At 49.2% G+C, this 27366-nt stretch overlaps 1 protein-coding gene across 1 annotated transcript; it reads right to left on the reverse strand.

Moving 5' to 3' along the window:
- Window positions 1-6128: 6128 nt before the first annotated feature.
- On the reverse strand, window positions 6129-27131 carry EIF4EBP1 (eukaryotic translation initiation factor 4E binding protein 1). Its single transcript, XM_001493384.7, has 3 exons — window positions 26901-27131; window positions 8590-8769; window positions 6129-6596 (listed from the first exon to the last, which is right to left on the reverse strand). The coding sequence occupies exons 1-3, from the start codon at window positions 27043-27045 to the stop codon at window positions 6565-6567; spliced, it is 357 nt and encodes a 118-aa protein (XP_001493434.1). The 5' UTR covers window positions 27046-27131; the 3' UTR covers window positions 6129-6564.
- Window positions 27132-27366: the final 235 nt, after the last annotated feature.

Below are 27366 nucleotides of genomic sequence, written 5' to 3' on the forward strand. Positions count from 1 at the left end.
CTGGGAACTTAGAAATGCAAGTTCTCAGACTCCATTCCAGACCTACTGAATCAGAAACTCTGGGGGGCCACCCAGCAATGTGTATTTTAACCAGCCCTTGGTGTTGCTGATGCTCCCTCAAGTTGAGACTCACTGATATAGCAGGATAATGAGCAGGAGGATGCACTAGAGGAGGGAGAAGTGTTGGAAGCTCAGAGCCCATTTTGAGTGCTAAGAAGTTAGGCATCCAAGCAACGAGCTGCATCCTGCCCTTCGGTGGTTCCTCAACGAGCTGTGATGAAGACTGTTTAGAATGCACTGGTTAGGCCATGGTGAGTTTCTCTGGTGAGAGCCCCAATGGAGTGTTGGAGGCTAGAAAGGTGGGCAGGGAGAGAGTGAGGTTATCAAGGTTGTCCAGTTCTGACCAGGATGTGGTATATGGTTGTTCTGTTGGGATTGAAGGGGTGAGGCATGGTCAGGAGCTCAGAGCATAAACGAAGCTGTGTTGTACAAGAAATTCAAATATCCAGGAAAGGTGAAGAGGACAGCAGTTATCAGAGGAGACTGGAAGTAGGGGAGATCTGAGAGTGAGCTTGCCTCATTTAGGGGTAGATGGACTCCCAGGAAGAGATAATGTCATGACCTTTTTTCTTTTCTTCCTTGACAAAAGGAAGGTTCTGACTGAACCATAAACTTTAATGCAGTTACTCACTCAGGGATGTAAGTTTTTGTGATGCAGACCCAAGGGCCAGGGCCCTGGTTACCCACTCCACACTGGATCCAAATACCCATCTGGTCATACACACTTTGTGTAGCACCTATGTGAGTGCTACACGTGGCAGGCCAGTTGTCCGACAGGTCAGGATCAACAGCTTTGGGCTGCTAATGTCCCCTTGTTTGCGATGGTCCATACTCAACCCTGGAGGAACATGAAGGAAGATGCCAAGTCCAAACTAAGGAAGAAAGACTGGAGTCTCCAGGAGGGAGAGAAGAGGTAGTGGCTGAAGGTTCTGGTTGGAGTTGCTAAATAGGACATTCTGTCAATGGAGGGCCTATCCACTCAGGATTGAATGATATTTCCAATTATATCTTGACTACATCAAAGAATGGTGGTGCCATCTTATTCCTCTGTGGTTTGAGATTTCCCAAACCTAGGGCTGAATAGGTGGAGGTGATGAACCACAGGGCGTGCACACTGCAGGGTGCCCACACAAAAAAGTCTTTTGCCTCTGGGCAGTATGATGACCCCTTGCACCGCAAAAGGCTGATCTGGTTTAGCTGCCATCCATGGAGGAAAGGAGAGGAAGTCAGGCTGCTTTTTCTCCAAATCCAACCAGCACCCTTAGCATAATTTGTCAGTGAATTGAGTAAGAGTATGGCAAAGTTCATCAGGCTTACAGATATTTAGGCGTCAATGTACTATGAGGGACATCAGAGCTTTCTAGTACACCGTAAATGTTGCTTGTCTGAGTTAAGAACTCAGGAGCGAGAAACACAGCTGTGGATGGACTTCGTGATGGTTCTTGAAAGGCTCAAAAACTGAAACTGTCCCAGGAGTTGGGGGATTACGTGAGTGACAACTACATTTACATCCATGATGCCAGTGCAAATCTGAACCTATCCTATAGAGGCTAAGCAAGGCATTTTTAACAGTTCAGAGTCCTGGCTCTCCTTTTGGAAGGCAGTCTTGCTTCTCCCGTTAGGCCAGAGAGACTGGGAAAAGGTTTAAATGCAACCTAACGGCGGAAGCTTGAGTCGAGAAGCCATGCACAAGGAACCTTTGTTCCTAGGCGGGCAGAGCCACCTGGCTATTGCTGGCGAGTGGGGCGCTGAGGGTCAGAGGGCAGTATGACCTCATGCTTGGCTGTTTGGCTTGAGGGGGGAGGCAGGTTTGTAACTAGCTTGTCCCAAACTGGGTCTGAGCAGCACGGGAGTGTCTACTCTATCACTGGTTCTGCCCCCAACACACCTCTAGTCACCCTGTCTGGAGAACTGCTCCCTCAGTATTCTTCTCAGAGAATGAGGGTCCAGTTGCATCAACTTGAAGGAGAAAACGTGGAGAAGTGTTCTTAGGTCTAGAATATATGCGGCACCCGTCACTTTTCTTCACTTACCCCACTAGGGTGAAACAGCTGTTTCTGAGATGTATGCTTCCTTCCTTGTTTTAACCAACTCTTCCAGCAGGAGGCAGCAGTAAGCTGAGTATTGTAACTGGAAGCTGAAAAAACTTGAGAACCTCCTGAGGACCTGAGTAAGGAACAAATGACACCTCAAAGGTCTTCCTTTAAAAACCGGCTTCCTGTGCTATGGCTCCTGGACAGCTGGGGGAGGAGGGATTCACCTCCACTTCAGCCACGGGGCCTCCTCGCTTCCACTCTCCCTGCAGGATATATTCAAGTCATACTCTTTGGAAGGTGTAAATTCAAGAAAACCTAATCTTTAGGGGTGGTACTTCTCCCCAGGTAATCTGCAGCTTCGTTAACATTCGCCTGCTCATTCAACCTGCTGCAGATGAGGAGGCGGGCTTTGCTCTAGTTACTTCCAGAAACCGAGGTGTCTACTGCCTGTCACTGGGATGCTGGCTCTTCATGCAGGATTGATTGTCCCACAGCAAGGGGCACATGTCCTCTGCTAAGTGGGGGCAGGAAGGGTTGGCCATGCTAAATTCTGAAACTTATTGTGAAGAGGCCAGGTTTGTGATTTCAGCAATGAACGCTGAAAGCACAAAATAGGAATCACTCATGGCCTGAAATCCTTAAAGATATGTTACATATGTTAGGTCAGCTCCCGGAAGGTGGGGCTGTTTTGCCCACTGCTCTATCTCTAGTGCCTAAAACAGCACCTGCACATAGGCACACAGCAGGCACTCGATAAATAGACCTGCATAAATGAGAAAATGCCATCGATCTTCTTTTCCTCCTTTGTTTTTATCCCCTTCCTCCACCCCACTAATTCTAAGCAAACCATCGAGCATCTGATGACTTCCTGGGATTTATTTGAACACAGTCCGTTAAGGCCTTGTTCTAATATCTCCAGCCAACATTCTAGTTGCCCAAGCTCAAGTCCGAACAGCTCAGACTTCAGTTCCAACCAATGTGGCATAAAGAACATGGGCTTTGGAGCTGGACAGAGAGAAGCTGGAATCCTAATTCTGACATGCACTTGCCATAGATATGCGTAAATGGGAATAAAAGCACCCACCTTATGTTAGTGGAACAATAAATTAGGTTGTCGTAAAGCTCCAGACATACATAGGGCATTCAACCAATGCTTTTTTCCCTTCCAATAATGGAATCCGATGCTATCTCAATTTACCTCGTGCAACCCAACACTTTAGCCTCACATATCCTTACACATAGCGTGTTCATTCCAGACACCACGCCTTTGCTTGTGCAGTTTCCCCTATAGCCTACATATCCTTCCCATTTTTCAACTGCCTGACCCACTGACCTGTCACCCTCTCACTCCACCTATTGGCACTTAATTATACCTCCCTTGGATTATTTTTTCCTTAGGTGTTTGTCTTGAAATTCTCTTGTATTGCCTCAAGGGCTAGCATCATGGTGGGTGTGGATAAGAGATTTAGCAAAGGCTTGTTAAATGAGAATGAGGTTGGATTTAGCTGGAAAAGACCACTTGCTGGGTCTTTTGAGGAATCTCGCTCATCCTGAAGTACTGGTTTTCACGCCATGGAATTTCTGGGTTGGCCAAGTGTCCAAGGGTCTTTCCTGGTTTCAAAGGTGAATGTCACACTAGAGGGTGCCGGTACAAAGATGGCCTCCATTGGCACCTCAGGCTGGCTACCTGGGAGTTGCAGAGATGCCCACAACTGTGTCAACAGCAATGTGGAGGGTGGAAAATCACTGGTAGCTCAGGTCCTTATACTCTACCTGTCACTGGGAACACTCCCTAAGGTTCCATTTTTGGACTTCTGTATACTCTGTGCAATTCCTAAACCAGCATTCCTTTCTGACCTCTTCTTGGTCACCCAGACAGGAAATCTCCATGACTGACACTTGTTCTTCCACTCACACATGCTGTCAAGCCTGTTCCCAGTGTAGCCCATTCTCATCTCCACTGCCCTGGTTCAGCCTCTTCATTCACATATGGAAAGCCCGACAGCTTCGACATTCCTCCTGCTAAATTGCTTTCCTGGCCCCTGTGTCTTAGGCCATTTATGACCTGGGAAGGCCTTCCCTGAACTAAATAAAATCCTACCAGTCCTATCAAGTCCCTTCTTGTCTGTGAAAGCTTCTGAAATTCCCTTAACTCGTGGCATGGACACTGCCTGCACGCATTGGACAGTAACATCAGTATTGCTTTAGGACACTTCTGAGCGTCCTTTTACTATTCATAGTACATCTCATCTCCAGATCAGGTTGCAAGCTCCTTGGGAACACACACCATAGCCTAAACACTTCCTCCTATTTCCTGGTTCATAGCATGTGGCATCTGTCCCACTGTTGTCACTGGGTTCCCCAACTGCAAAAACAGTGCTTTTGGTGATGTCAGAGGGTGGGCAGGTCAAACTGTGATGGTCTCCTCGTGAGTATCTCTACAAAAGTTTTGAGACCCAGTATACCGGGATGTTAAATTGCACCAGAGCAGCCTCAACTCCCTGAGATTTTAACTTCCTCAAGGACAAGGACTGTGCCATAGATCTTTGTTACTCCACAGCACCAGCCAGAATGATGCTCAAAAAATACCTGGGTTTAGCAGGACACTTTTGCTCAGTGGGAAAGGCATACAACTTGTGAACAATTTTTATTGTGGTCCCCGAACTACCAGAGAAGCCGTTTTTTTACTGTCTCTTGGACCCTGAGATGTAGGACCAAGAAGGGGAATGGATCTGCTCATGCAGACTTGTGAGCAAGGCCTCTGGTTGGATGTCAGGAGGGGAGAGAGTGAGAAGCTCTCACTGAAAAGCCAAGGAATTGGGAAGCCTGCTCCGATCTCTCATTTGATCCCAGTGCAAGCTTTAGTTGTCATTTTTGCTCTCGTGGTGGCCCCTCCATAGTCTCTTTCCATTCATACAAAAAGTTATGCTGTATGCCTGGAGTCAACATGCCACCGTGGCTGTGTCCTTCCACACACCATCACCAGGCACAAGGATTCCAGCTGCTGTCACAGTCCTTGTTAGGGGAGGGGACTCCAACTCAGCTATAGGAAAGGCCAAGCAAAGGACTTGGCCACTAAGGTCTGCTGCTCCCCAAATGGCAGATTGACAAGTGCTATGCATCCAGAGTTTGTAAGTCCAAGTCAGCCACTACCACTTGATCAAAAGCCATCCACCCCGCAGCATATCCTGTCAAGAGAAACACCTATTGCTTCTCAACAAAGACTTCTGTCTGACATTCAAGGCTTTTGGAAATCTGGCCCTTTTTTGGCTATTTATAAAAGCCATGGCCACCCACACAAATCGCCTGCTCTGGCCAAAGTGAGCAACTTGGTGTCAGGTCTTTGTACATCCTGGTTCCCCAAGACCACCTGACTTTGGCAACACTGGGCCCCTGCCTCCCCCTATCCCACTCATTATCAGGACCCAGCTGTAGTGTCACCTCCATGAAGCATCCACTTGCATGGACCACCTGCTGGTAACCACCCTATACAATCTCTTTTTTGCTACGTTTTCTTATGGGCGAATCTTAACGTTTCAATGAAATCCTCAAGGCATAGAGCTTGTCTCATGTTTGTGTCTCCCATGACTGCTCACACAAAGGGATCACTCGACAAACATCAGGGGCCCATGGATTGAAGAGAGTCTACATTGGCCAAGGCTCAGGTTCTTCCTTTTGACTCTCACAGGGAATGGGCCCCAGACTGAAGGTGACTGGGTCACTTGACAGGCTTGGGGTGGGGTGGGGGACAAAGACCAGAAGAGAGGTAGCACACACCCTGAAAAATAAGAGATGGGAACAGCCCAGCTCAAACCCAGCCCCATTTGTCATTCACTAGTGTGCGATTTTAACTTCTCGGAGCCAGTCTTCTGAGCTGTACAATGAGGATAGCGCTTGCTCTACTTACCTTGTAGGTTCAGTGTGAGACTCAAATGAGACAATGTATGAGAAAGTGCTTGCTAAGCACCAGAGAGATAGCAGCTGCTGTTAGTTATCCATATAGAGTTGAAAAGAGCTCAGACAGGGGCCAACTCTTGGCCCTAGGGCGAAGGTGGCTTTTATTTCCTCTCTTGGGGAAGGAGGGGGAGGGAGCTTTCCTATGCACATCAACCTAAGGAAGGGGTGGTTGCGCCCCCAGAGGATGGTGCTGGAAGAGCCAGATGATCATTCAGAAGGGCTCCTCCGTGTCCCCGTCCTGGCCCTGGGCTGCAGGGTGTGCTCCTGAGAGTCACTCCCCTTGGGGTGGCAGCTTCTGCATGAATGGAGGCACATGGAGGTATCTGCTGGTGTTCACGAAGAGGAAGGGGGAGCAGGTGCCCTGAGTGAGGGAGCAGAGGGCTGGGGTGGCTGACCCCACACCCAGTGCCTGCCCAGGATGATAGATTTCACAAGGCTTGGCTGGTGTGACTCTTCTCCCGAGAAGGGCCAGAGTGGCCCAGAGGCATTGCTCAAACCGATGGCTGGTCCTCTAAATGTCCATCTCAAACTGTGACTCTTCACCTACGGAGAGAAGGAACAGAGGGCCAGGTGAGCAATGGGCAAATGGTAGGGCTGACATTTAGAGACCAGTGAGAGGCATTAGTTTTTCATTCTATTGTTCCTACAAAAAGAGCAGGGGCCAGGTTTATGCCAAAGAGAATGGAGGGAGGACTACACTAGAAATTCCTGGCAACACAGGCCTGAAGGTTCCATGTTGGCTGTGCTCTCTTCCCTAATCCCAAAGGAAGAGCAGAGACCAGGTCTCCCCATGGGAGAGGGGACAGTCCTGAATTTTGTATAATTTTTAATAAGAGTGAATGGTTGGCTACTTATGATTTGAAATAAACTCAACTTCATAGAAAAATATTCCTTAAACATAAAACTTCTTTGACCATGTGGTCCAATGTTTGGTTTAGAAAATGGTACCATAACCTTACTAGGCATACATCCGATTGCTCACGGAATAGCCTGACCCTGCGGCAAAGCAGTTATCTGAGTAATTCAGCCACTCACTCCCGTCACGCAACTCTTTCCTCTAAAATTTCCAAGGAATTCATGCTACAGCAGGTGGTTTCTTCTTAATGGAACTGCCTCATTCACGATCTCCTGGACAAGGCTGCTCCAGGGGTCTATAGAAGAAGATGCCTACTCTGGCACCCACAGGGAAACTGCTGGTCCACAGATACGTGGGTTCCAGGGCAGGAGCCTTGGATTCTTACATCCAGATAAGCAAAATGAAAAATTACGTCCCTCCCTCCTCACCACACCCCATCACCACAACTGAGTGCAGCTCCTAGGCCGTTATTGTGGGGTAAGAGCTGTCTACCTGGGGCACCACTGGGCCAAGCCTGCATTTGCTATGGGCCAGAGCAGCTCTAGGAACCAGGAGGGAAGAGGGCATGCAAATAGAGGCAAGGGACAGCCTTCAGGTAGTGGTGACTCAACAATTTTAGGTGTTGACTACCTCCATCTTCAACTTCCAGTCTTTGGTTTGAGGCAAAAAGTTAGGGTGGGAGGCACCCACTGTGCAACCAACCATGTGAATCTATCCATCTTTTTCTCCATCCTTTAACAAACAGCAGTTGACCACGCTGCCTATTGCCGTCCTTCATATTGCTCTCTGTGTGTGCCTGGATCCAGCTCTCTCCCTCCCACTGCTCTCCAAGTCTGAAAGGCAAGGCAACAGTTGCCTGTCTTGGGCTGTGGGATTCCCCAGGTAATTACGAATCACTGCAGGCCCCGGATATATGGATTCTGCTGCTGTCAACAGAGCCAGGCCAGCCCGAGGTCCTGGCTGCTTCCTATCTGGCCTTGGTGAACCGCCTTCCGGGTGAAGGGTCAGCAGATCCCAGGTTGACTCAAGTTGCCTGCAAGTGCTTACACTGCATTCTCCTGCAGTGGGAGAGCTCAGATGCTCTGCCCAGCCAGTCACGACGCCACAAAGAATGCATTTACACATCTCTGCTGGGTGGCTGCTCTGATGACTTGGGGGGGAACACACAACACCAGGAAGGACCCAGCTACTCCATGTCAAACATCCAGCAACAAGTGGTTGCATTGTTTCTACCTGTCTCCATCAAGAATCCACTAGTGGACCAACACCCTGACAGAAGGCATCCTGGATGCCTTTCTGATCCCATAGACGCGTAATTTCCTCGAGGGAGGTATACTGTGTCTTTCATAAGTCCTCTCCTGCACGTGAACATCGTAGATGTGTTCCAAGCATTGCAGATACATGGTAATGCTTCGGGACAATTATACAATCTATCACTAATTAGATTACCTGATGAGGCTAAATCACCTTTTCTGGGGTTCTTGGGCTCCTTTCATGGCGAAAGTTGGTACTGATGAAAGTTCCACCCCCATCCCCACCCCCACCCTCTGGACTCTGAGCTGCTTTACAGGGTGGGGCAGTCAGCATAATCCCCCTCCCTGGAACTCCCCTAGTGGATGGGACCCACAGCCTCATACACTCCCTTCCTAAGGGAGAGCCTGGCCAAGCCCGGCCACTCACCGCCCGCTGGCTTATCTTCTGGGCTGTTGCGCAGGTGGTTCTGGCTGGCTTCTGTCGGGGGCTCATCACTGGCAGGGCTGGTGACCCCAGGAATGGTGGGCAGGTCCCTTGGGGGTGTTTTGGTCACAGGTGAATTCCGACACTCCATCAGGAACTTCCGGTCGTAGATGATCCTGGTACCTGGAAGGGGACAGGGGCATTGGCAAAGCCACCCTGAACCCCTACCTCCTCGTTTTCCCGCTTCTTTGAGGTGTGGTTGCAGCAAAGGCAGCAAGTTTTCCTGCAAAAGCTGGACCAAGGAGGGGTGTGGCTTATTCAGGTGCCTGGCTGCAGCCCGGGACTCTGCCGTCTCCAAACCGCCCTGACTCCCCTTCACATCGGGCACTCAGATGGAAGAAGGGGCCTGCTGGCCACCAGACTGCACCCTTTCTCCCCTTAGAGCTCTGCGCATCCTGCTCTCTCTCCTTATGGTTCACCAGTTCACTCACTGACTCGGTGCTCGTGACAATCCTATCAGACAGTGGAGAAAGTGTATTTTTTATTCATTTTTCAATTCCCTTCTTAAAGTATCCTGGTGGGATATCCAGGATCTTTAACTCCATTTTATGAATAAGCAAACAGAAAATTAAGTGATCCCCCTACCTAGTAAAAATGAGATCTTTCCTGCCTGGGCTTTACGGAGAGGAGTCACACACGGACTCCACCTGCCCCGCAAAGGCTCTCCTGCTCAGCCCATCGCCTCTGTGAGCCCTGTGCCCCAGTCTGCCCATCTGCTCTGTGAGCCCTGTGCCCCGGTCTGCCCATCTCCTCTGTGAGCCCTGTGCCCCGGTCTGCCCATCTGCTCTGTGAGCCCTGTGCCCCGGTCTGCCCATCGCCTCTGTGAGCCCTCTGCCCCGGTCTGCCCATCTGCTCTGACGTGTCACCGCCCGCCAGAGTTTGCACACGGTCTGCATTTCATTCATTTTCTTTCCCCTCTCCTTCCACAGCTGTCCCTAGAGGGTGAGGACCATGTCTTATGGAATTATTCACGACCTTTAAACCATACCCAGGACTCATCCCATGAGGGCGGTTACCTGAGTGACACCTTAAAAAGCAGTGTTCTCTAAAGTACAGGCCCCAAGATCCTTGCGGGAGACCCACCTGATCCATGACATAAAAGTGAGCAGTGAGACGGTTATTTGCGTTGGGTCCGTTTAATCCCGATTACCTCTAAAGCACCGGCAAGGTACTAGTGATGGGTCTGTAACACCCCACAAACATTTCCTTATTGCTCCCTTTGCAACAAAGAGCAGGCCTCAGGCTCAAAGCCTTCAGCAGGCAAAGGACTCTAACTAGAATTTAAAAACTGTCTTGTTGCCATTATATTTCTTTTTATAGCTACCTTCTATTTATGGCAAGTGAATCTGGTTTTCCACATATAGTTGTCATATTGTTTCCTTTTAAAATATAACTTAATATGATAGTATATAATATATAAGTTACATATTATATATGCAATAAAATATAATAAAAACAAGATTTAAAAGGTAAGGTGATGTTAAATATATGTCAAGTAGACCGCAAAGTACAATAAAACTGCCAATGGAATATGAATGACCTGAGTTTAGAAACCATGATTTAAAGACCTCAGGAATGCCCCTCCTTATCAACAACCCTGAAATATCGCCCTCTTTCTTTTTTTTTTTAAGATTTTATTTTCTTCCTTTTTCTCCCCAAAGCCCCCCAGTACACAGTTGTATATTCTTCGGTGTGGGTCCTTCTAGTTGTGGCATGTGGGATGCTGCCTTAGCGTGGTTTGATGAGCAGTGCCATGTCCGCGCCCAGGATTTGAACCAACGAAACACTGGCCCTCCTGCAGCGGAGCGCGTGAACTTAACCACTCAGCCACGGGGCCAGCCCCTCTCCCTCTCTTAAAGGCTATGAGGAGTGACATTCCAACAGCTGAGATTCGTTTCTTGATGTTAAGCACTGGCCCCTCGGTTAACTCCAAGCGAAGAGAGGAACTCATCTGCATCTCTGAGCTCTGAGTATGAGATAATGAGATTGGGCTCCTCGCACGGAGGAGCAACTGGGATGCTGAAGGACAGAGCAATGTCGAGAGACACATGAGGATGAACTTGGCCTGCTTGCACGTATGGTCGGTCCCAGCCTGACTGGCCCGATCTGGGCGCTCCCTCAGTCTTGCTCTCCTCATCTGAGAGGCAATAATGCTGAGGTTGACAGCCTGCTCCTCATCACTGGCTGGGCTAATGTTCAGGGCTTGCGTTCCCCAAGGGGAGGACATAAAGCAAAGAACACAGAACCGGGCCTGCACTTTGGGTTCTGCTACCAACCAGCTGTGCGATCCTGTGCACATTGCCCTCTGTGCCCACCCCTCCCCAACTTGGGCCTCAGTTTCCTCCTCTGTCACACGAAGGGCTGTGTTACAGCCTGAGTGCCTACGAGCCCAGTGGGTTACACATGGACAACAACTGTGCCCTCTCCTTGAGGGAGGATGTCCGCTTCAGAGATGGGACCACTTGTCTCTATTTCTTAATCCTCAAGGCTTGGCAAGAGACCCCTTCTCCTTGCTTCCCCGCAACTTTGATTTTTTGTTGGTTTGTTCACCAAAGAGTAGCGAACTGACCCCATCGGAGTGGAACTTAAGAGCTGGAGAGTCAATAGCCTCAAAAAGAACTTGGGGGTCAGTAGCTTCTGAGAAGGTTGTTTAAAGGTCACTAGCCTCCAGAGATTTTTAACTGTTATAAAAGAAACATAGCATAAAATTTGCCATCTTAACCATTTAATGTACAGCTCAGTAATGTTAAGTACATTCATATCGTTGTGCAACCCATCTCCAGAAGTCTTTTCATCTTACAAAGCTGAAACTCTACACCCATTAAACAACTCCCACTCATCCTCCCCAGGCCCCCACAACCACCATTCTACTTTCCGTCTCTGTGAATTGGACTGCTACAGGCACCTCATATCCGTGGAATCATACAGTATTTGTCTTTTTGTGACTGGCTTGTTTCAGTTAGTATAAGGTCCTCAAGGTTCATCTATGTTGTTGCACCACGTGTCAGAATTTCCTTCCTTTTTAAGGCTGCATAATATTCCATTGTAAGGATAGACCACAATTTGTTTATCCATGGACATTTGGGTTGCTCCCATCTTTCAACTCTTGTGAATAATGCTGCTTTGAACATGGGTGTGTAAATATCTCTTTGAGACCCTGTTTTCAATTCTTTAGGGTACAAACCCAGAAGCGGCCCCTGGTGATTTTTAAATCATTAATTATACTTAAAAGAGAAAAAGAAACAGCCTCTGTGCCCTTTGTCCTTTGGCTAGGGCACTTAAAAATAAAAATCCTCATTTGAGCTAAGAAAGTCCACAAATTCAATGTTGGCAGAGGCGGCACCTGAGACACCCACCATCAGCGCATTTCAGCTGGGAAGGGAGGCTGCACGGGGTAGAGAGTGGTGTTCAGAAAGTCGGTTGACAAGGCGCCCTGCTCAGGAGGGGAGGGGACCACAGAGCCACCTCTGACTCCTCTGGGGCCAGTGCGCAATAGGAGCTGGCAATCAACATGGTGGAAATGTTTCCTCCAGAAGCTGCTTTTAACGCTTTCTTCTTTTTTTTTTTTTTTAAAAGATTTTCAAAAATTTTTCCTTCTCCTCCTCAAAGCCTCTCAGTACATGGTTGTATATTCTAGTTGTGACTTCCTCTGGTTGTGCTATGTGGGACGCCGCCTCAGCAGGACCTGACGAGCGGTGCCAGGTCCGCGACCAGGATTCGAACAGGTGAAACCCTGGGCCGCCGAAGCAGAGCGCGCGAACTTAACCACTCGGCCGCGGGGCCGGCCCTTTAACCCTTTCTTCTTCCATCCCTTCCTGGGATCCACCACTACACAGCTTCAGTTAACAGAGATCTTTGGGAAATTCCCTAAGCCTCCTACAGATGACGCAAACAAAACACATGCAGTCCCATATTGTCAAAAATAGGAAGCCTTGGCTGAAAATGCTGCTACGGTTTCCTGGAGCTGGGGACTTGGCCTGCAAACTGGGACAGGAAATGGAAACCAGAGGTGGATGCCAAGGTCCCTGCAGGGTGTCAAACAGCGGCAGCTGGAGGTGCTGGTCAGGTGTGGTCTTCTGGGGTATGTGGATGTCACACCAGGCGGTCTCCACACAACACTATAGCCGAGGGCCTACTTCCTCTCTCTGTTAGGGAAGATGACCCACCTCCCCCAGGTTTCACAAACAAGAGCAAGAAGAGCTTTTGAAGATCTAGGCAGCTTCAAGATGGCAGAGCCAAGACATTTTTCCTGTTGCTTCTCTCAAAAGTCATACAAAACTCCAAGAACAGGAAACAGAAGCACCTACTCCAACTTGGATGCAAATGGGGCTCAAACTGTCCCCCAAATCACAATATATGAAGACAGAAAGTGAAGGGAGGAATGGAACCCCAGGAGGGAGAGGAGACAGGGAAATTGAGTTAGCCTTGACCTCTGAATGGTGGGCCTCAGACGCCCTCCCTGCCCTGCTTCGGAACAAGGAGTAAAGACAAAGACCTACAGAAAATGATTTTGGAAGGGGGATCCCAATGAAAAAACCAGTTAGCCACCAGATAGAGCCCACCAGTTTCTGGACCTCACAGTTCCAGTCAGTTCTTAAGTATCTCACTCTTACATACAGTCATGCGTCGCTTAACGAAAGGGATATGTTCTGAAAAATGCGTCATTATGCGATTTTGTGGTTGCGCAAACATCATACGGTGTACTGAAGGGGAACAAATTTGCCACCCCAAAATGTGTCTTTTTTTAAAGGTCCTGAGGTGATTTTTTTTTTAATGTATGCTTTTTGGTGAGGAAGAGTGGCCCTGAGCTAACATCTGTTGCCAATCTTCCTCCTTTTTTTTCTCCCCAAAGCCCCAGTACATAGTTGTATATCCTAGTTGTAAGTCATTCTAGTTCTTCTATGTGGGATGCTGTCTCAGCATGGCCTGATGAGTGCTGTGTAGGTCCTCACCAGGGTCTGAACTGGCGAACCCTGGGCTGCTGAAGCAGAGCATGCAAACTTGACTACTCGGCCATGGGGCCAGCCCCCAAAATGTGTCTCTTTAACATGAAGATTATTCTAAGCTGATTATTATTACTATTTTTTAAAGATTTTATTTTTGCTTTTCCTCTCCAAAGCCTCCCGGTACATAGTTGTATATTTTTAGTTGTGGGTCCTTCTAGTTGTGGCATGTGGGATGCCGCCTCAGTGTGGCGTGATGAGCGGTGCCACGTCCACGCCCAGGATCCAAACCAGTGAAACCCTGGGCCGCTGAACTGGAGCGCGCGAACTTAACCACTTGGCCATGGGGCCAGCCCCTAGGCTGATTATTTTTAAGAAACGGAAGACTCAGAAAGTTTTTCTTGTTACCTCTCACTTAACTGCCTAAAAACATTCTTTTTTTTTTCCCTGAGGAAGATTAGCCTTGAGCTAACATCCGTGCCCACCTTCCTCTACTTTATATGTGGCATGCCTGCCACAGCACGGTTTGCCAAGCAGTGCCATGTCCGCACCCGGGATCCAAACCGGTGAACCCCAGGCCACTGAAGCAGAATGGGGGAACTTAACTGCTGCGCCACCAGGCCGGCCCCCCCAAATATTCTGATTAAAAAACCTGTCTCAGGAAGCGAGCTATCACCTTTGCATAACGTGAACTAGGTGGTAGACAGGGAGGGACCTAGAAAAGCCTGTTTGTTGGGCTTCCCTCTGTGTTCTTCTGTTTCTGCGTAGCCAAACCCCCATTTTCGAAATGTTTGCTCCTTTTCCCCTACCTGTGAATTGCCTTCCTTCTCTTTGAAGTCCCTGATTCTCGCGACCCCCCTATCTTTTGTCTTTAGCTGAGGAGGGTGTTTAAGGTGAGGGCTTCAGCCATTTTGGTGAGTTACTTGGTTTTCCTGGGTTTCTCCCATGTATACATGTTATTAAACTTTCTTTGGTTTTTCTCCTGTTAATCTGTCTCATGTCAATTTAATTCTTAGACTGGCCAGAAGAACCTAGAAGGGTAGAGGAAAATTTCTTCCTCCCCCACAGTACTTACATGAACCTAGATGGTCTAGCCTACGACACACCTAGGCTATACGGTACTAATCTTATGGGGCCACCATTGTACACGTGGTCTGTTGTCGACTGAAACATCACTATGCAGCACGTGACTGTATAAAAACCCAAATGTCTCCACACCTTTCTGAGAAAATCTTACATTTAAGAAGAGATCCAAACAAGCCAACAAGAGGAAATATCATGAAGGGAGCAGAAGACTTTAAAGAACAGAAAGACAAAAAGATGGACAAGAGGCAAAAAGATAACAAATTAGATATCAATGTTGGATAATAGGAAGTCAAGAAAGAGAGAAAAGAGGGGCTGGCCTGGTGGTGCAGTGGTTAAGTGCATACATTCTGCTTGTGTGGCCCAGGGTTTGCCACCCGGATCCCGGGTGCGGACGTGGCACTGCTTGGCACGCCATGCTGTGGTAGGCGTCCCACATATAAAGCAGAGGAAGATGGGCAGGGATGTTAGCTCAGGGCCAGCCTTCCTCAGCAAAAAGAGGAGGATTGGCCGCAGTTAGCTCAGGGCTAATCTTCCTAAAAAAAAAGAGAAAAAAGAGAAATTGGTAAAAAAAAATTTTGCTTAAATAGGAAAAAATAAAGAACTTCACTAAATTGAAAGGGATGAGTCTTAAAACACCCTTTGGGCATCCAGTGCAATGAATTAAAACACCAACTCAACATTCATTGTGAAATTTCACAATACTGAAGATACAGAGAAAATCCTAAAATCTTCCAGAAAGGAGGAAAAGGCAACAGGTGCACACAAGGATTAGGAATAAGCATGGAATAAAAATTTTCAACAGCAACGTTGGAAGCCTGACGGCAGTGGGTCAGCACCTTCACAATCCTGAGGGAAAATTCGTTTCAACCGAGTTTTACACCCAGCCAAATACTAATCACATAGAAGTAGAATAGAGACATTTTCAAAAGCTACAGGAGGACGTATTCTACCAAAATTAGAGAAACACAAGGGGCTTCTGGGAATCCCGTGTCGACATCTGTGTGGCAGGTCTGGAGCAGCCGAACCACGTTAGTCCAGGAAAAGCGGAAAAAATGGGCAGATAAATCCAGAAGTATGACTTTGTATGTAACTAAGAGGCATTTTATTTTATTTATTTATTTATTTTGAGGAAGATTAGCCCTGAGCTAACTGCTGCCAATCCTCCTCTTTTTGCTGAGGAAGACTGACCCTGAGCTAACATCCATGCCCATCTTCCTCTACTTTATACATGGGATGCCTACCACAGCATAGCGTGCCAAGTGGTGCCATGTCTGCACCCGGGATCCGAACCGGCGATCCCCGGGTCGCTGAGAAGCAGAACGTGGGAACTTAACCACTGCGCCACTGGTCTGGCCCCAAAACATGTCCTCTTAGAATGAGTGATCATTCTATTAACTAGCAAGTTTGTTTTTTTTTTTTTTTGAGGAAGATTAGCCCTGAGCTAACATCTGCTGCCAATCCTCCTCGTTTCGCTGAGGAAGACTGGCTCTGAGCTAACATCCGAGCCCATCTTCCTCCAGTTTATATGTGGGACGCCTGCTACAGCATGGCTTGCCAAGTGGTGCCATGTCTGCACCCGGGATCCGAACAGGTGAACCCTGGGCTGCCGAAGCGGAACGTGCACCCTTAACCACTGGCCACCCAGTGACCCTAAGAGGCATTTTAGAGGTGCTGGAGGGTGTGGGAAGATTTGAATGAAAACCGAGCCTATTTTTAAATGAGGCTATTAACTCTTTTTTTAAAAAAAGTTGTAAAAAAATGGAAACGCTATTATTGTAAACTACTTGGCTCATCAAGAGTCATAGTAACAAAAATGATGAATTTTAAAAAAATTTGTGATATAATTATATTGGGAGAATGGGAGGAGAGGAAAGGCCATCTATCAAAAGGCCAGTGAATAGATAAAATCAAGAAAGTGAGAAATATGAAGACAAATCCCCAAAGAAAGAGCTGAAAGAAGTTACTAGTTGGTTCCGAAGGGTGAGATGAGTGTGGGAGAGGTGGGAGGTTGCTGTTTTGTTAGAAGACTTTCAGTACTTTTGAGTTTCAACTATTTACATATAATAACTTTTAAATACTTTTATTATGGAAAAATCAAGCATATACAAAAGTAGACAGAATAATAATACATATAAAAAACTTCGATTTTATTTAAATGGAGGGACAGGTTCAGTAAATCATGGATCAGCCCTACAATGCAATGCTCTGCAGCTACTGTACCATCTGAAGTAAGCAGTGTCCATTGTCCACTAAATATTGATGACAGAGTCACAGACTGTCTGCATCTTGTGTTTGGTTACCTCTGGGGGATGAGATAAGGAGCAAGGGGAAGAAAACATCTTTTACACTGAGTATATATACATGTTTTAATACAAAACTCTAATAAAGATATAGGGACATTAAGCAAACAAATAAGGACATAGGATCAGAATCTCCTTTTCTCATAAGTTCAGTCGGAACTGCCTCGGCTGGAACTAGGTAGACCCCCCCAAAAGCCCCAGGGGCTCTCTGCTGGGCTGGAGAAGCAGAGCGGGGAGCTGATCCCTCCAGCATCTCTCTGGGCTGGGTGTACTGGCCCCTGTCCATGCTAGACTTTCCCTCCTAGGAACGGTATTCAAGGACCCAGGGACAAATGCTAACCCTTGCTTACACACCTGCCAATCTTCCTCAATCCTACGCCCCAAAAGTAGGTATGCTGGTCTGGCGTATTGCCTCACTGAACCCTTCCTACCAGGACCGTGCTAGGGGCAGGGATGGAAGGAACAGTTACATAGTAACAGCTCCCTGATCTCAGACTTACAGTTTGGTGGGAGGAGGAAGATCTGTAAATAAATGATTACAGTCATGCGTGAGGTCTAAAAGCAGAGGCATATGTGGGGACCACAGAGGGACGGGGAGAGATCTATGCTGCATGTACTGGTGGGGACAGACATCAAGCCCCCATCGGCCCTATCTTCCTGCTTCCAGGCAGCCTCACCCTAAACCCCTGAGTCAGAGAGACATCCATGTCACCCCAATTCTGCCCTACCCTCAAGGTCGGGGGTGCATGGGGGAGGTGGGCTGAGGATGACTTAGACTGGAGAAACTGGAGGTGCCTCCCAGCACCGCCACACTTCAAACCACCTGTGTGGCTGGGAGCAGCGTTCAAGATTTGGTCCTGAACTACCTGCGGAGAACGACCGAGGCTGTTTCCTACCTGAAAGCCTTTTTAAATGTATCACCATAAAAACACGTGTCGGGGAACCCTATGTTCTGGGGCTGCAGGAGTTGGCTGCCCTCTGGAGAGAGGGGGCAGGCACAACATGCGGGGATGAATACTTGATTCTCTTCCCATAGCCTCGTGGTTCAAAACCTGGCTCTCCCATTTGCTAGCTCTGACGACTCTGGGCAAGAGATTAGTCAATCTCTGTGCCTCAGCTGCTTCTTCTGCAGAATGGGGATGATGATGATGATGATGATGATGATGATGATAGCGCCAACCTCATACGGTTATTGTGTGAATTAGAATGGTGGCTGACACAAAGAAGCTGCACAAACAAACCCCACCTATTACCATGACCAGTATGGCTTCAGGTGACATATTCTACCATTTATTCAGTCCCATCTTGACCAGGGATCCATTATATGGTCATAGCTGGGACAAATCAGAGGGGAAGTAAGTAACCCTGAAAAGAGACGGTGGGGGGGATGGAGGAGGGTAAGAGGCATCGTCCATCCACAGAAACAGGCTTCAAGAACCACCATGAGGCCAGCCCCCATGGCCTGGGTTCGGTTCCCGGGCATGGACCTACACCACTCATCTGTTAGTGGCCATGCTGTGGTGGGAACTCACATAAAAAGGAAAAAAAGAGGAAGATTGGCAACGGATGTTAGCTCAGGGTGAATCTTCCTCAACAACAACAACAACAACAGCAAGAACCACAGTGAGCTTTGGCATGCTTGGTAACCAGCATCGTTTGGGACTTTAAACTCTGGATGTGCACCAAGTACAAGAGTGCTTTTTCTCAAGGCATGCTCTGTGGTGTGGCGGCTTGTTAGAATGTGTGAAGCGATGCAGACACTCCCCTAGAGTCTGGTTTCCTCACCTATAAACAAGTGCAGTGTACTAGGCTCATTCAATCTATCTTTAAAGCACCAACCATATGCTAGGCTTTATAGGTAATCTCTAGGGTCTGTTCCAGCTCTGATACACTACCATCTATTTTTAGGATCTCCTTGTTGGCAGGTGCTTAACGTGGTACAAATAGCACGGGGCTTGGAGACAGAAGTTCCAGGCTCCAGCCAGGGCTTGCCATGTACCAGCTCCTCGACCCCAAGTCGCAGCTTCGTTCCTCAGCTCTAAGAGGAGGGTACTAACAAAATCCACACCTCACAGGAGTTTGGTGAAGATTAAACCTTTATCTGTCATCACTGCCTGCCTGTGGGCTAGACGCTGCACCCACAGCCTGACATGCTAGGTCTCATTGCCCCCTAAAAACCCCCCATGAGGGAGATCCATCATCCTCCACTTGCAGACAGGAAACTGAGGCTCAGAAAGGCTGTCCCCTCACAGACACTCAGAGAGGCTGACCAAGCCTGTCTTAACTCCAGTCCTAAACACCAACCTCTGTTTAAAATTAACAAGGCAGACCAGGCACCTCAGCCAGCACCGGGAACTGGAAAAGTTCCAGGGTTCTTCTGATTTTTACTATTCTTCTGAGTATCTGGCCAGAACAGGATGTTCCCTGAAAGAGAGAGGGCTGCCTTGATTTCTTCTCCGTCTTCCCACAGTACCCACACTCAAGTTCAAAATGCTGCTGGATGCGACTCCTGTAAATTGAGACGAGCTCGTCCCTCACTTTCCCCTGGGCCTCCCCTGCCAGAAGCATTCTTCCCCTGAGCCGGGACGTGAGGCCTAGCAAGAGTACAAGAACAGAATTCCTACAACTGCTGTTCCCGTTCCAGGGAAGAGGAGAGCATTTCACAACAGGGTCAGGGGGAGGTCTGAATGCCTGTGCTCAGATGCAAGCCAGCAGCCTGTGAACAAAATACTCTGGACAAGTTTAAATTCAGCGCTCGCCAACAGCTCCGTGTCAACCTGGAGGCAGAGACACAGACGTGCCAGGGTCCACCAGGGGCCTCCGTCCCTGATCCCTGCCGCACACCGGGCAGGAACTGCATGTGTCTGGGTGGCTTTTCTTGCTGGACAGTCTCTTTAGCAAGCAGAGCCGACTTGTCAGGGAGAAGATCTTGGTGAGAGAAGCAGAGCATGCTCAGTTGAAGATTTTTCTTCACCTCTAGACCCACCAGCTCTGCGAAGAGAACCAAGATCCAGATGCTTCTCAGGGACTAGGAATCCTATGAAGCTCCTTGAATACCAAATGGGGGCGATCAGCAAGCAGCAAAGGGCCCTTCTGGCTAGTCCCTCCCTTGAGGCCTGACATATGGGAACAGGCCAGTTTATTTGAAAATTAAGCAGGAGGGACAAGGCTTTCACAGAGATGTTCAGAACAAAACAGCTGAAGTAATTACTCCAATGGCTGGCCAAGCTCCTTCCCCTTCCTGGACATCCCCCAAACACTTAAAATGCGCCTGTGCAAAGCAGGGTGAGGTCACCCCTGAAGTTCATTACCAACAGGGCTGCACTGCTGAAATGCCTACCGACACACAGCAGTAATTGCTGTCCCGGTTGGAAAAGGGAGGGGCACTGTTATGAGCTGAATTGTGCTGCCCTCCAACTCATGTGTTGAAGCTCCAAGCCCCAGCACCTCAGAAGGTGACTCATTATATTTGGAAAGAAGGTCTTTAAAGAGGTGAGGCCATTAAGTTGAAATGAGGCCGTCCGAGTGGGGCCCTCATCCCATATACTGGTGTCCTTATAAGAAAAGAGAGGGACACCAAGAACACAGAGAGAGACAACCACACGAAGAGGCAGCAAGAGGACGGCCAGCAGCAAACCCAGGACGCAGCCTCAGGAGAAACCAACCCTACCGGCACTTTGATCTTGGACTTCCAGCCTCTAGAACTCTTGAGAAAATAAATTTCTGTTGTTCAAGCCACCCAGTCTGTGTTTTTTTGTTAAGGCTGCCCTAGCAAATCCATACAGGCCCACTTTCCCCTGTTATTCTGAAGAGCAGGAGAGAGAAATCCATTTACACACACTCTCTTTAAGGCAAGAGACCTAGTTCTTAACCTCCACACTGCGTGTGTCACCAGGAAACCAAAGGAACTTCAGAACCCACCTGCACCTCCTGGTATTCTCGCTCCTGTCTGCTTTGGGACCCAGAAACTCGATTCCATCCATTGCCAGGACTCCATAAAATCAAGGATGTTCAGATGGGAGCTGGGCAGGGCTGGGCAAATGGGCTCCTTGAAGGGGAAGGAAGAGGCAGGCTGGGTGGCAGGCAGTAAGGGGAGGCAGGATGCAAAGTGGAACGTATTGCCCAGTGGCCTGCCATCATGGCCGTCTGTATGATTCGCTTTGTGGAGCTGGGCGTAAAGCTTTGCAAATGGGGCACGGGATCTATGACTCAATATTTTCAGGAAGATGTCCTGTTCTTAAACCATCAGGCAATTCATAGGCTTGTGATTATGGTCTGCTCCTACACCTGGCCTTGGCTCTGCTAACCACACAGCAGGATGGTCCGTTAAGTTCCCTCAAGGACTGTTCCTTGAGGCTTGGCCCTTGTGAAAGATTGTCTGAAAACACAGCCCCCACAACTCCTCCCAGCCCCATTCACCCATGAGCCTTCTCTCATTCAAAGGCAGTTATCTCCCCCTCTCTTTGAATCTGGATTAGCCCTGTGGCTTGCTTTGACCAATAGAACACTGTGTAAGTGACGTTATGTGACTTGTGAGCTTATGCCTTAAGAGGCCTTGAAAACTGCCATGTAATAAGCTCAGGTTAGAATCCTGAATGGCAAGAGATGAGGAGGACAGAGAGAGCTCCCAGCCTTCCAGGTGACCAGCAATGCCCCAGACATGTGGGTAAGGCCAACTTGGACCTTCTAGCCTAGGGAAATCCAGCTGTCAACTCTATGTAGCCAGGTGAGTGAGCTCAGACAAGACCATCAAAGAATGCCAGCCAGCCCAAAGAATGGAGAGAAACAACAGACTGTTGTTGAAGTTACTAAGTTTTTGGATGGTTTGTTATACAGCAATAGCTAACTGATACAGCCATTCGCATCGAGACAGGTATCTCTGGGCAGCTGGTAAGCCTTGATACTCTGGGCCTAGTATCTGAGCTCTCTCAATGAACTCTCATGGGCATAGACATTGGATTACAAGGCATCTTTTGTGGCCCATGTTCTTGAGCATCCAAATGCCATGGGCAGATGTCACCTACTCCTGCCTAGTGAGCAACACTGGGTGCCAGCAAGTAAATAAGGAGCGTCAATCCCAGTGTCTGAGACCCTGGCCCCAATACTGACTTGTTCAGTATGTGAAAAAGTCATTTTCTTCCACTTGCTGCTCAATACACATTGGGAAGAGTAATATCAGTAGTGCTGTTATTGGTAATACTGGGATAGGTGGGAAAGTTCAGAGAAAGTTAGTTTCTGTCCTTGGGACCTTCCAAGATAAACAATTATACCCTGCAACTGAAAGGACAGAAAAGAAAAATGTAAACGTCATCTTAAGCCAGCTCAGACCCAGGTGTGGTGGGAAAGAAGCTAGGCTACCCGGAGAGTGCTTTCTCTCCAGGATTCTTTTCAACCCTTCACCTTCCCAACCCCAGACCTGGCACTCCGTGGGGGTGATACAGAGATGAGTAAGACTGCTCTGAAAGGACTTCCTGTCTAAGCCAGAGAGCAAACATGTAAACAAACACACGTGATTCATTTGTCATGAATCACAAAAAAGGGAAGAACCTCGGCAGGGATCTAAAAAAAGACCAGAAAGGAACAGGTTTTCTGTTTGTTTGAACACACAAGAATCTACGTGTACAAGAGCACGTTTTTCGTTAAAAACATTCACCTTGGGAAGCAATCCTTTTTTCAATACTGCTGCCCCTTCCTAACTCCTCTTTTGGAATGACACCGAATAAAGACCCATACAAGAAAATGCTGCACTACTTTATACAACAGATAAATATGGTACCAACCTGTCCACCCTTTCACCAAATCTGGTGATAAACAACTTGTCTGCTTTCAGGGAAAAAAAAAAAAGAAAAATCAAATTTCTCTTTTAAATAATAACGCCCTGCCACCTTTGAGGATATTGAAAAAAATATGTAAGCCTCTGAGGGCATTTAAAATCTAACAGCTGTGTCCACACTGTTCGAATGTAAGGGCTTCCCGGCTGACTATTTGGAGCAGGCAATTCTTACTGAAGTGTTGTACAAGTTCTACTGGTTATGGGGGGGGTGAGGGGTATCTGTCTAATTGTTTCATTCTGTAGATACAGCTTTGAAGCTTATAACTCTATTTCAGGTGTGCCTTCATCTTCCTAACTAGCAATCCAAGCCCTTGAGGTCAGGCTGTCTTCCAGTTCTAGATGTGGTGGATGCCTTAAAAAAGGGAGGCTCGTGGGCGTGGGAGGGAGTTTGGGGTGCTCTATTTCGGGGTCCCTGGCGAAGTCTTTAATGAGAGGCCCATTATACTTCCCTCGCTGCCTTACTGTTCCAGTTCTTTTAATCTGTCTTTAATAATGCAGCTTCTCTCCCTCTGTGCCTAAGGCCTCGGGACACTGGCTGTGCTCTGGCTTCAGTGTCCAGGCCACTCCCCCTCTTCCCGGCACTCTCTGTTCCACAGCCAGACTTGGGAGCTGCTCCAAGGTAAGCTTCCTGGGCACAGACTTTGTTTGTCTAACCAAATAGGGTGCCATTAACACCTGTAGCCCTACCTGCTTACCTCCGATTAACCTTCTCGAGGTAGAGGTCTTAGGTATGACTACCACCCAAGCAACCCCTGTAGGCTTTGGGGTCAAACATCCACCATGGAATTGGGAACACAGAGGTTGGTGGGCAGGGTCAGAGGAAGGTTGCTGACCCCTTCAGAGGTTCTGCTGGTTTACGGTGTCACTGGAGACTTTCAAGACTCTACGGGCTCAAATATTCATGAACAACACTCCCTTCGGCAAATTTCTCTTTTGTTCTCCACACACCTAATTCAGATCAGTGGCTCAGCCAGTTGGGGTGGGGAATGACCAGGGAAAGGAAACTGGAGTCAGAGGAATGGAGATGGCTCAAACCAACTACCGCTCGTTTTCTTCCAGGGACAAACACTGCAGGGTCATTCCCAGCAAGAGTGACTATGGACACTGACTGCAACAGCATCCAGATGGACCCTCTCCAGACCCTCAAATAAAGACTGATGCCAAACCCAACCTCAAGAGAAGTTTACCTGGATAGAAGCATCGCTTTTTGCCAGATCCCAGAGGTCTGAAATGGTGAGAGAAGTCGAGTTCTCCTAATTCCTGAGTACGCAGACCAATCACTGGGAGCTAGACAGAAACGCAGACTCTCAGGCCCTACTCCCGGAACCTACAGAATCAGAATCTGCACCTAAGTGAGGTCCCAAGGTAATCCATATGCACACTGAAAACTGAGCAACAGTACTCTAGACTGGAGCAGAAGGGTGCTGGGAATGACCTTTCTCATGAGGTCAAGCATCTCTGTCCTGGCAAAGGGGCAGGTAAATGGCTTTGGAGGAAAATCTCATGCCTTGGCTGAAGCAAGCCACGTTTGCTAACTGAGGCAGAGGCAAGTCAGGGTTATGGACTGTGAGCTGTGCCTGCCCTGGACACCCAGAAAAGAAAGAGCTGGCTTTAGGCTCTTGGCACTGCTCTTTCTTCCCGTTGGCCTCAGACCCCAGGCTTTGCTTCCAATCTGATCCATCCCCGTCTAGCAACAAAGGGTGGGAAAAACGGCTAAGTGAGCATTCAGGCCTGCCTCAGTGCCCACTCTGCACGGATCAAGCAGATTCACGCTCCCACCTGGAGGAACCCCAAAATGGCCAGGAAAGGTCCTGGAAGACACAGAATGACACAGAGAAAGCAGAACAGCATGGACCACAAAAGGCCCAGCAGGGAAAGAGAATTTGAGTCAAGAGCGGCAAGAAGAGCTGCTGGGAACTCTTCCTTGGATCATTTTTAACAGCAGAGAGAGCATTTCTCCCCTCAATGGTTGGCTATTTCTTGTTCAATCTGGGAAACCAGTGTAACATTTGACAACGGACACGCGTTTCCAAGCTCTGGGGCCTCCATGCTGTGTTCTGGAGAATAAGGCAGCACAGCCTCATTTGAGGAAAGCATCGAATTTCTTGGAAAACAAAGATTTTTGAGAGGTGCACTAACATTCTGGCTCTAGACTGCCTCCAATCCTTTAAAGCTACAGATCTCAGACTCGAGCTGCGACACCCAGCTGGATCTCCAGCCTCCAGCAGCCCTGCTCTCTTCAGACTGGCCAGCCCCTACCTTCCAAATTGACACGAGCCAATTTCTTAATCTAGCCTGTTGCTACTGTTTCTCCTACTAACAGAGATTTTGTTCAATCCAGGGGAGAGTCTGTCAGCAACCAAGGTCCTCAGTGCAGTTCTGAACAGGTTTTTCCTCCAGTTACAACCCAAAGTTTTACATAATATCTTCCTGTCCCTTTATCATTTACTTGTGGCTCTAAAACATGTAAATGTGTACAGACAGAATTTTACCACCCCTAGATTTTCTAATTGTTATATTCTATGTCTAATATATCTTTACATTTCAAAATTCTCGTCAGGGGCCGGCCTGGTGCTGCAGCGATTTAAGTTCCCACGTTCTGCTTCGGTGGTCCGGATCCCGGGTGAGGACATGGCACCACTTGGCAAGCCATGCTGTGGTAGGCGTCCCACATATAAAGTAGAGGAAGATGGGCACAGATGTTAGCTCTGGGCCAGTCTTCCTCAGCAAAAAGAGGAGGATTGGCAGCAGACGTTAGCTCAGGGCTAATCTTCCTCAAAAAACAAACAAAAAAAACCAAAAAAAAATGTCTGGCCATAAGATCAGCATACACTTAAGCTATTTAATGGTGAAATTTAATAAAGTACAATAAAACGTGAAAAACTGCACTCTCCCTGCCCCCCCCCCCCCCCGCCCCCCAAAAAGGCAGCATGGTTGGACAAGAACATCTAAGATCCCTAACAGTTCTAACATTCTATGCTTTGGATCAAATAGCCCAAGATCTCGCATCTGGCCGTGCTCGCTGGTGGTGGGACAGCTGCCTGAGAAAATAAGCGTGTGGCCTCCGACGCTGGCAGCAGGAGAGGCTGCGCCCAGACCTCGTCCGCCCGCACCCCTGCGTCTCAGCCGAGCGCCAGGATCCGCGGCGTTTTTCGGGCAGTAGCCTGGGCAAGAGGAGTGGAGGAGGATGGACGGGAGGAGAAAAGGACAAAAGGGGGTGAGGGCAGCGCTAGGATAGGAGGAAGTGGCGAGCTACGAGGGTTTCATCATGCAAACAGGCGGGCAGGTTTCATCAGCGCCTGGGCGCCTGGGCTGGGAGGGAATGCCTGGCTCCCGAGGACAGCCCAAGGCTGGCCCCTACTACGAGTGCCAGCTCAGCTTCCTCCTCCTCGTCCCGTCTAAGGGAGGTCACACGGTCCCACTCCCCCTGGAGAGAAGAACGTGTTTTCCTGCACAGCGCTGCCTGCGGCCCCACGTCCCTCTGTGGAGATCCCATACGCGTAATGGGCAAGCTGCCATAGGAGCCAGTGGGGCGCTGCTGGTGCCAGCGAGCGCGCTCAGCCCCAAACCTGTCGGAGGGTGCGTGCCCAACGCAACACTGGGGGTCGGGAAGGAAAAAGGACTCTGCAAGAGTCATTTATCCCAAGAAAGAATGCCCATCCCATCCCCTAAAAATCCTAGGCCCGGCCACTCTGATCTGTGGGCCACTCTGACCCCACCCTATTTCCCCTCAGAACTGTCCCCAACACCCACAAGGGGCAGCACACCTCGGCATGTGGCAGTCCCGGTATCTGTTAGGGTGGAGGGCACCCAGCTGTCTCTCCCAGAAGGAGGAAACGAATGGGGCAGTTTGCAGCCCGGGCTCCGGAGGACGCACTCGGGGTGGGCAACGGGAGGCGGGTCCCCGCTCGCTCCCTGTGGGCACCTCCGTGAGCCTCAGTACTTCCTTGACGCCCCTTCCCAGACACCGCACGCCCAGAGCCTGGTCGCCCCGTCCAATTAGCGATTCCTGATCCCTCCCGCTCTGCCCAGTCGGTCCTCCCCACAGCCCGCAGCCAGAGCCCGCACGCGGCGCCCGGAGCCCGCGCCTACCTCCCGGGGTGGTGCTGAAGAGCGTGCCGCCGGGGGTGGTGCTGTAGTCCCCAGGCGGCAGCTGCACGCCGTCGCCGAGGACCACCCGGCGAGTGGCGGGGATGGCCCGGCTTGGGGTCTGGCTGCAACTGCTGCCCCGTGACATGATCTCCCGCGCGCCGCAACTGCAGCCGGAGCGTGGCCCAGCCGCCGCTCCCGCCCCGCTCCGCCTCGCCCCGGCCCGCCCCTTCCGCCTCTTGGGCTCGATGCCCCCTGGGATTTGTAGTTCCCGCCGTGCCGCCGCCCCACCCACATCCACGCAGCCCTGGGTCGGAGGCCCCCTGCTGAGGGTCTCCTGCGCGCGAGTGCCAGCGCCGCCGCCGCATTGCTTGTCCCTTTCGCTCTGGGGTCCCTCCCGGCCACGGTCTTGGGCCCCAGCAGGGACGGGGCGGGGTGGGGGGTCGTCAGGCTTGCCTGGCTCGCTTGG

The sequence above is a fragment of the Equus caballus genome, chromosome 27 (genome assembly GCF_041296265.1).
Source record: "Equus caballus isolate H_3958 breed thoroughbred chromosome 27, TB-T2T, whole genome shotgun sequence".
Taxonomy (NCBI): domain Eukaryota; kingdom Metazoa; phylum Chordata; class Mammalia; order Perissodactyla; family Equidae; genus Equus; species Equus caballus.

Coding starts and splice junctions, on each gene's coding strand:
- EIF4EBP1 (XM_001493384.7), bottom strand. CDS start 27,045: ATGTCACGGGGCAGCAGTTGCAGCCAGACCCCAAGCCGGGCCATCCCC. Junction 8,770..26,900: donor CTTCAGCACCACCCCGGGAG/GTAGGCGCGGGC, acceptor GTCCCCTTCCAG/GTACCAGGATCATCTACGAC. Junction 6,597..8,589: donor AGAAGATAAGCCAGCGGGCG/GTGAGTGGCCGG, acceptor TTCTCTCCGTAG/GTGAAGAGTCACAGTTTGAG.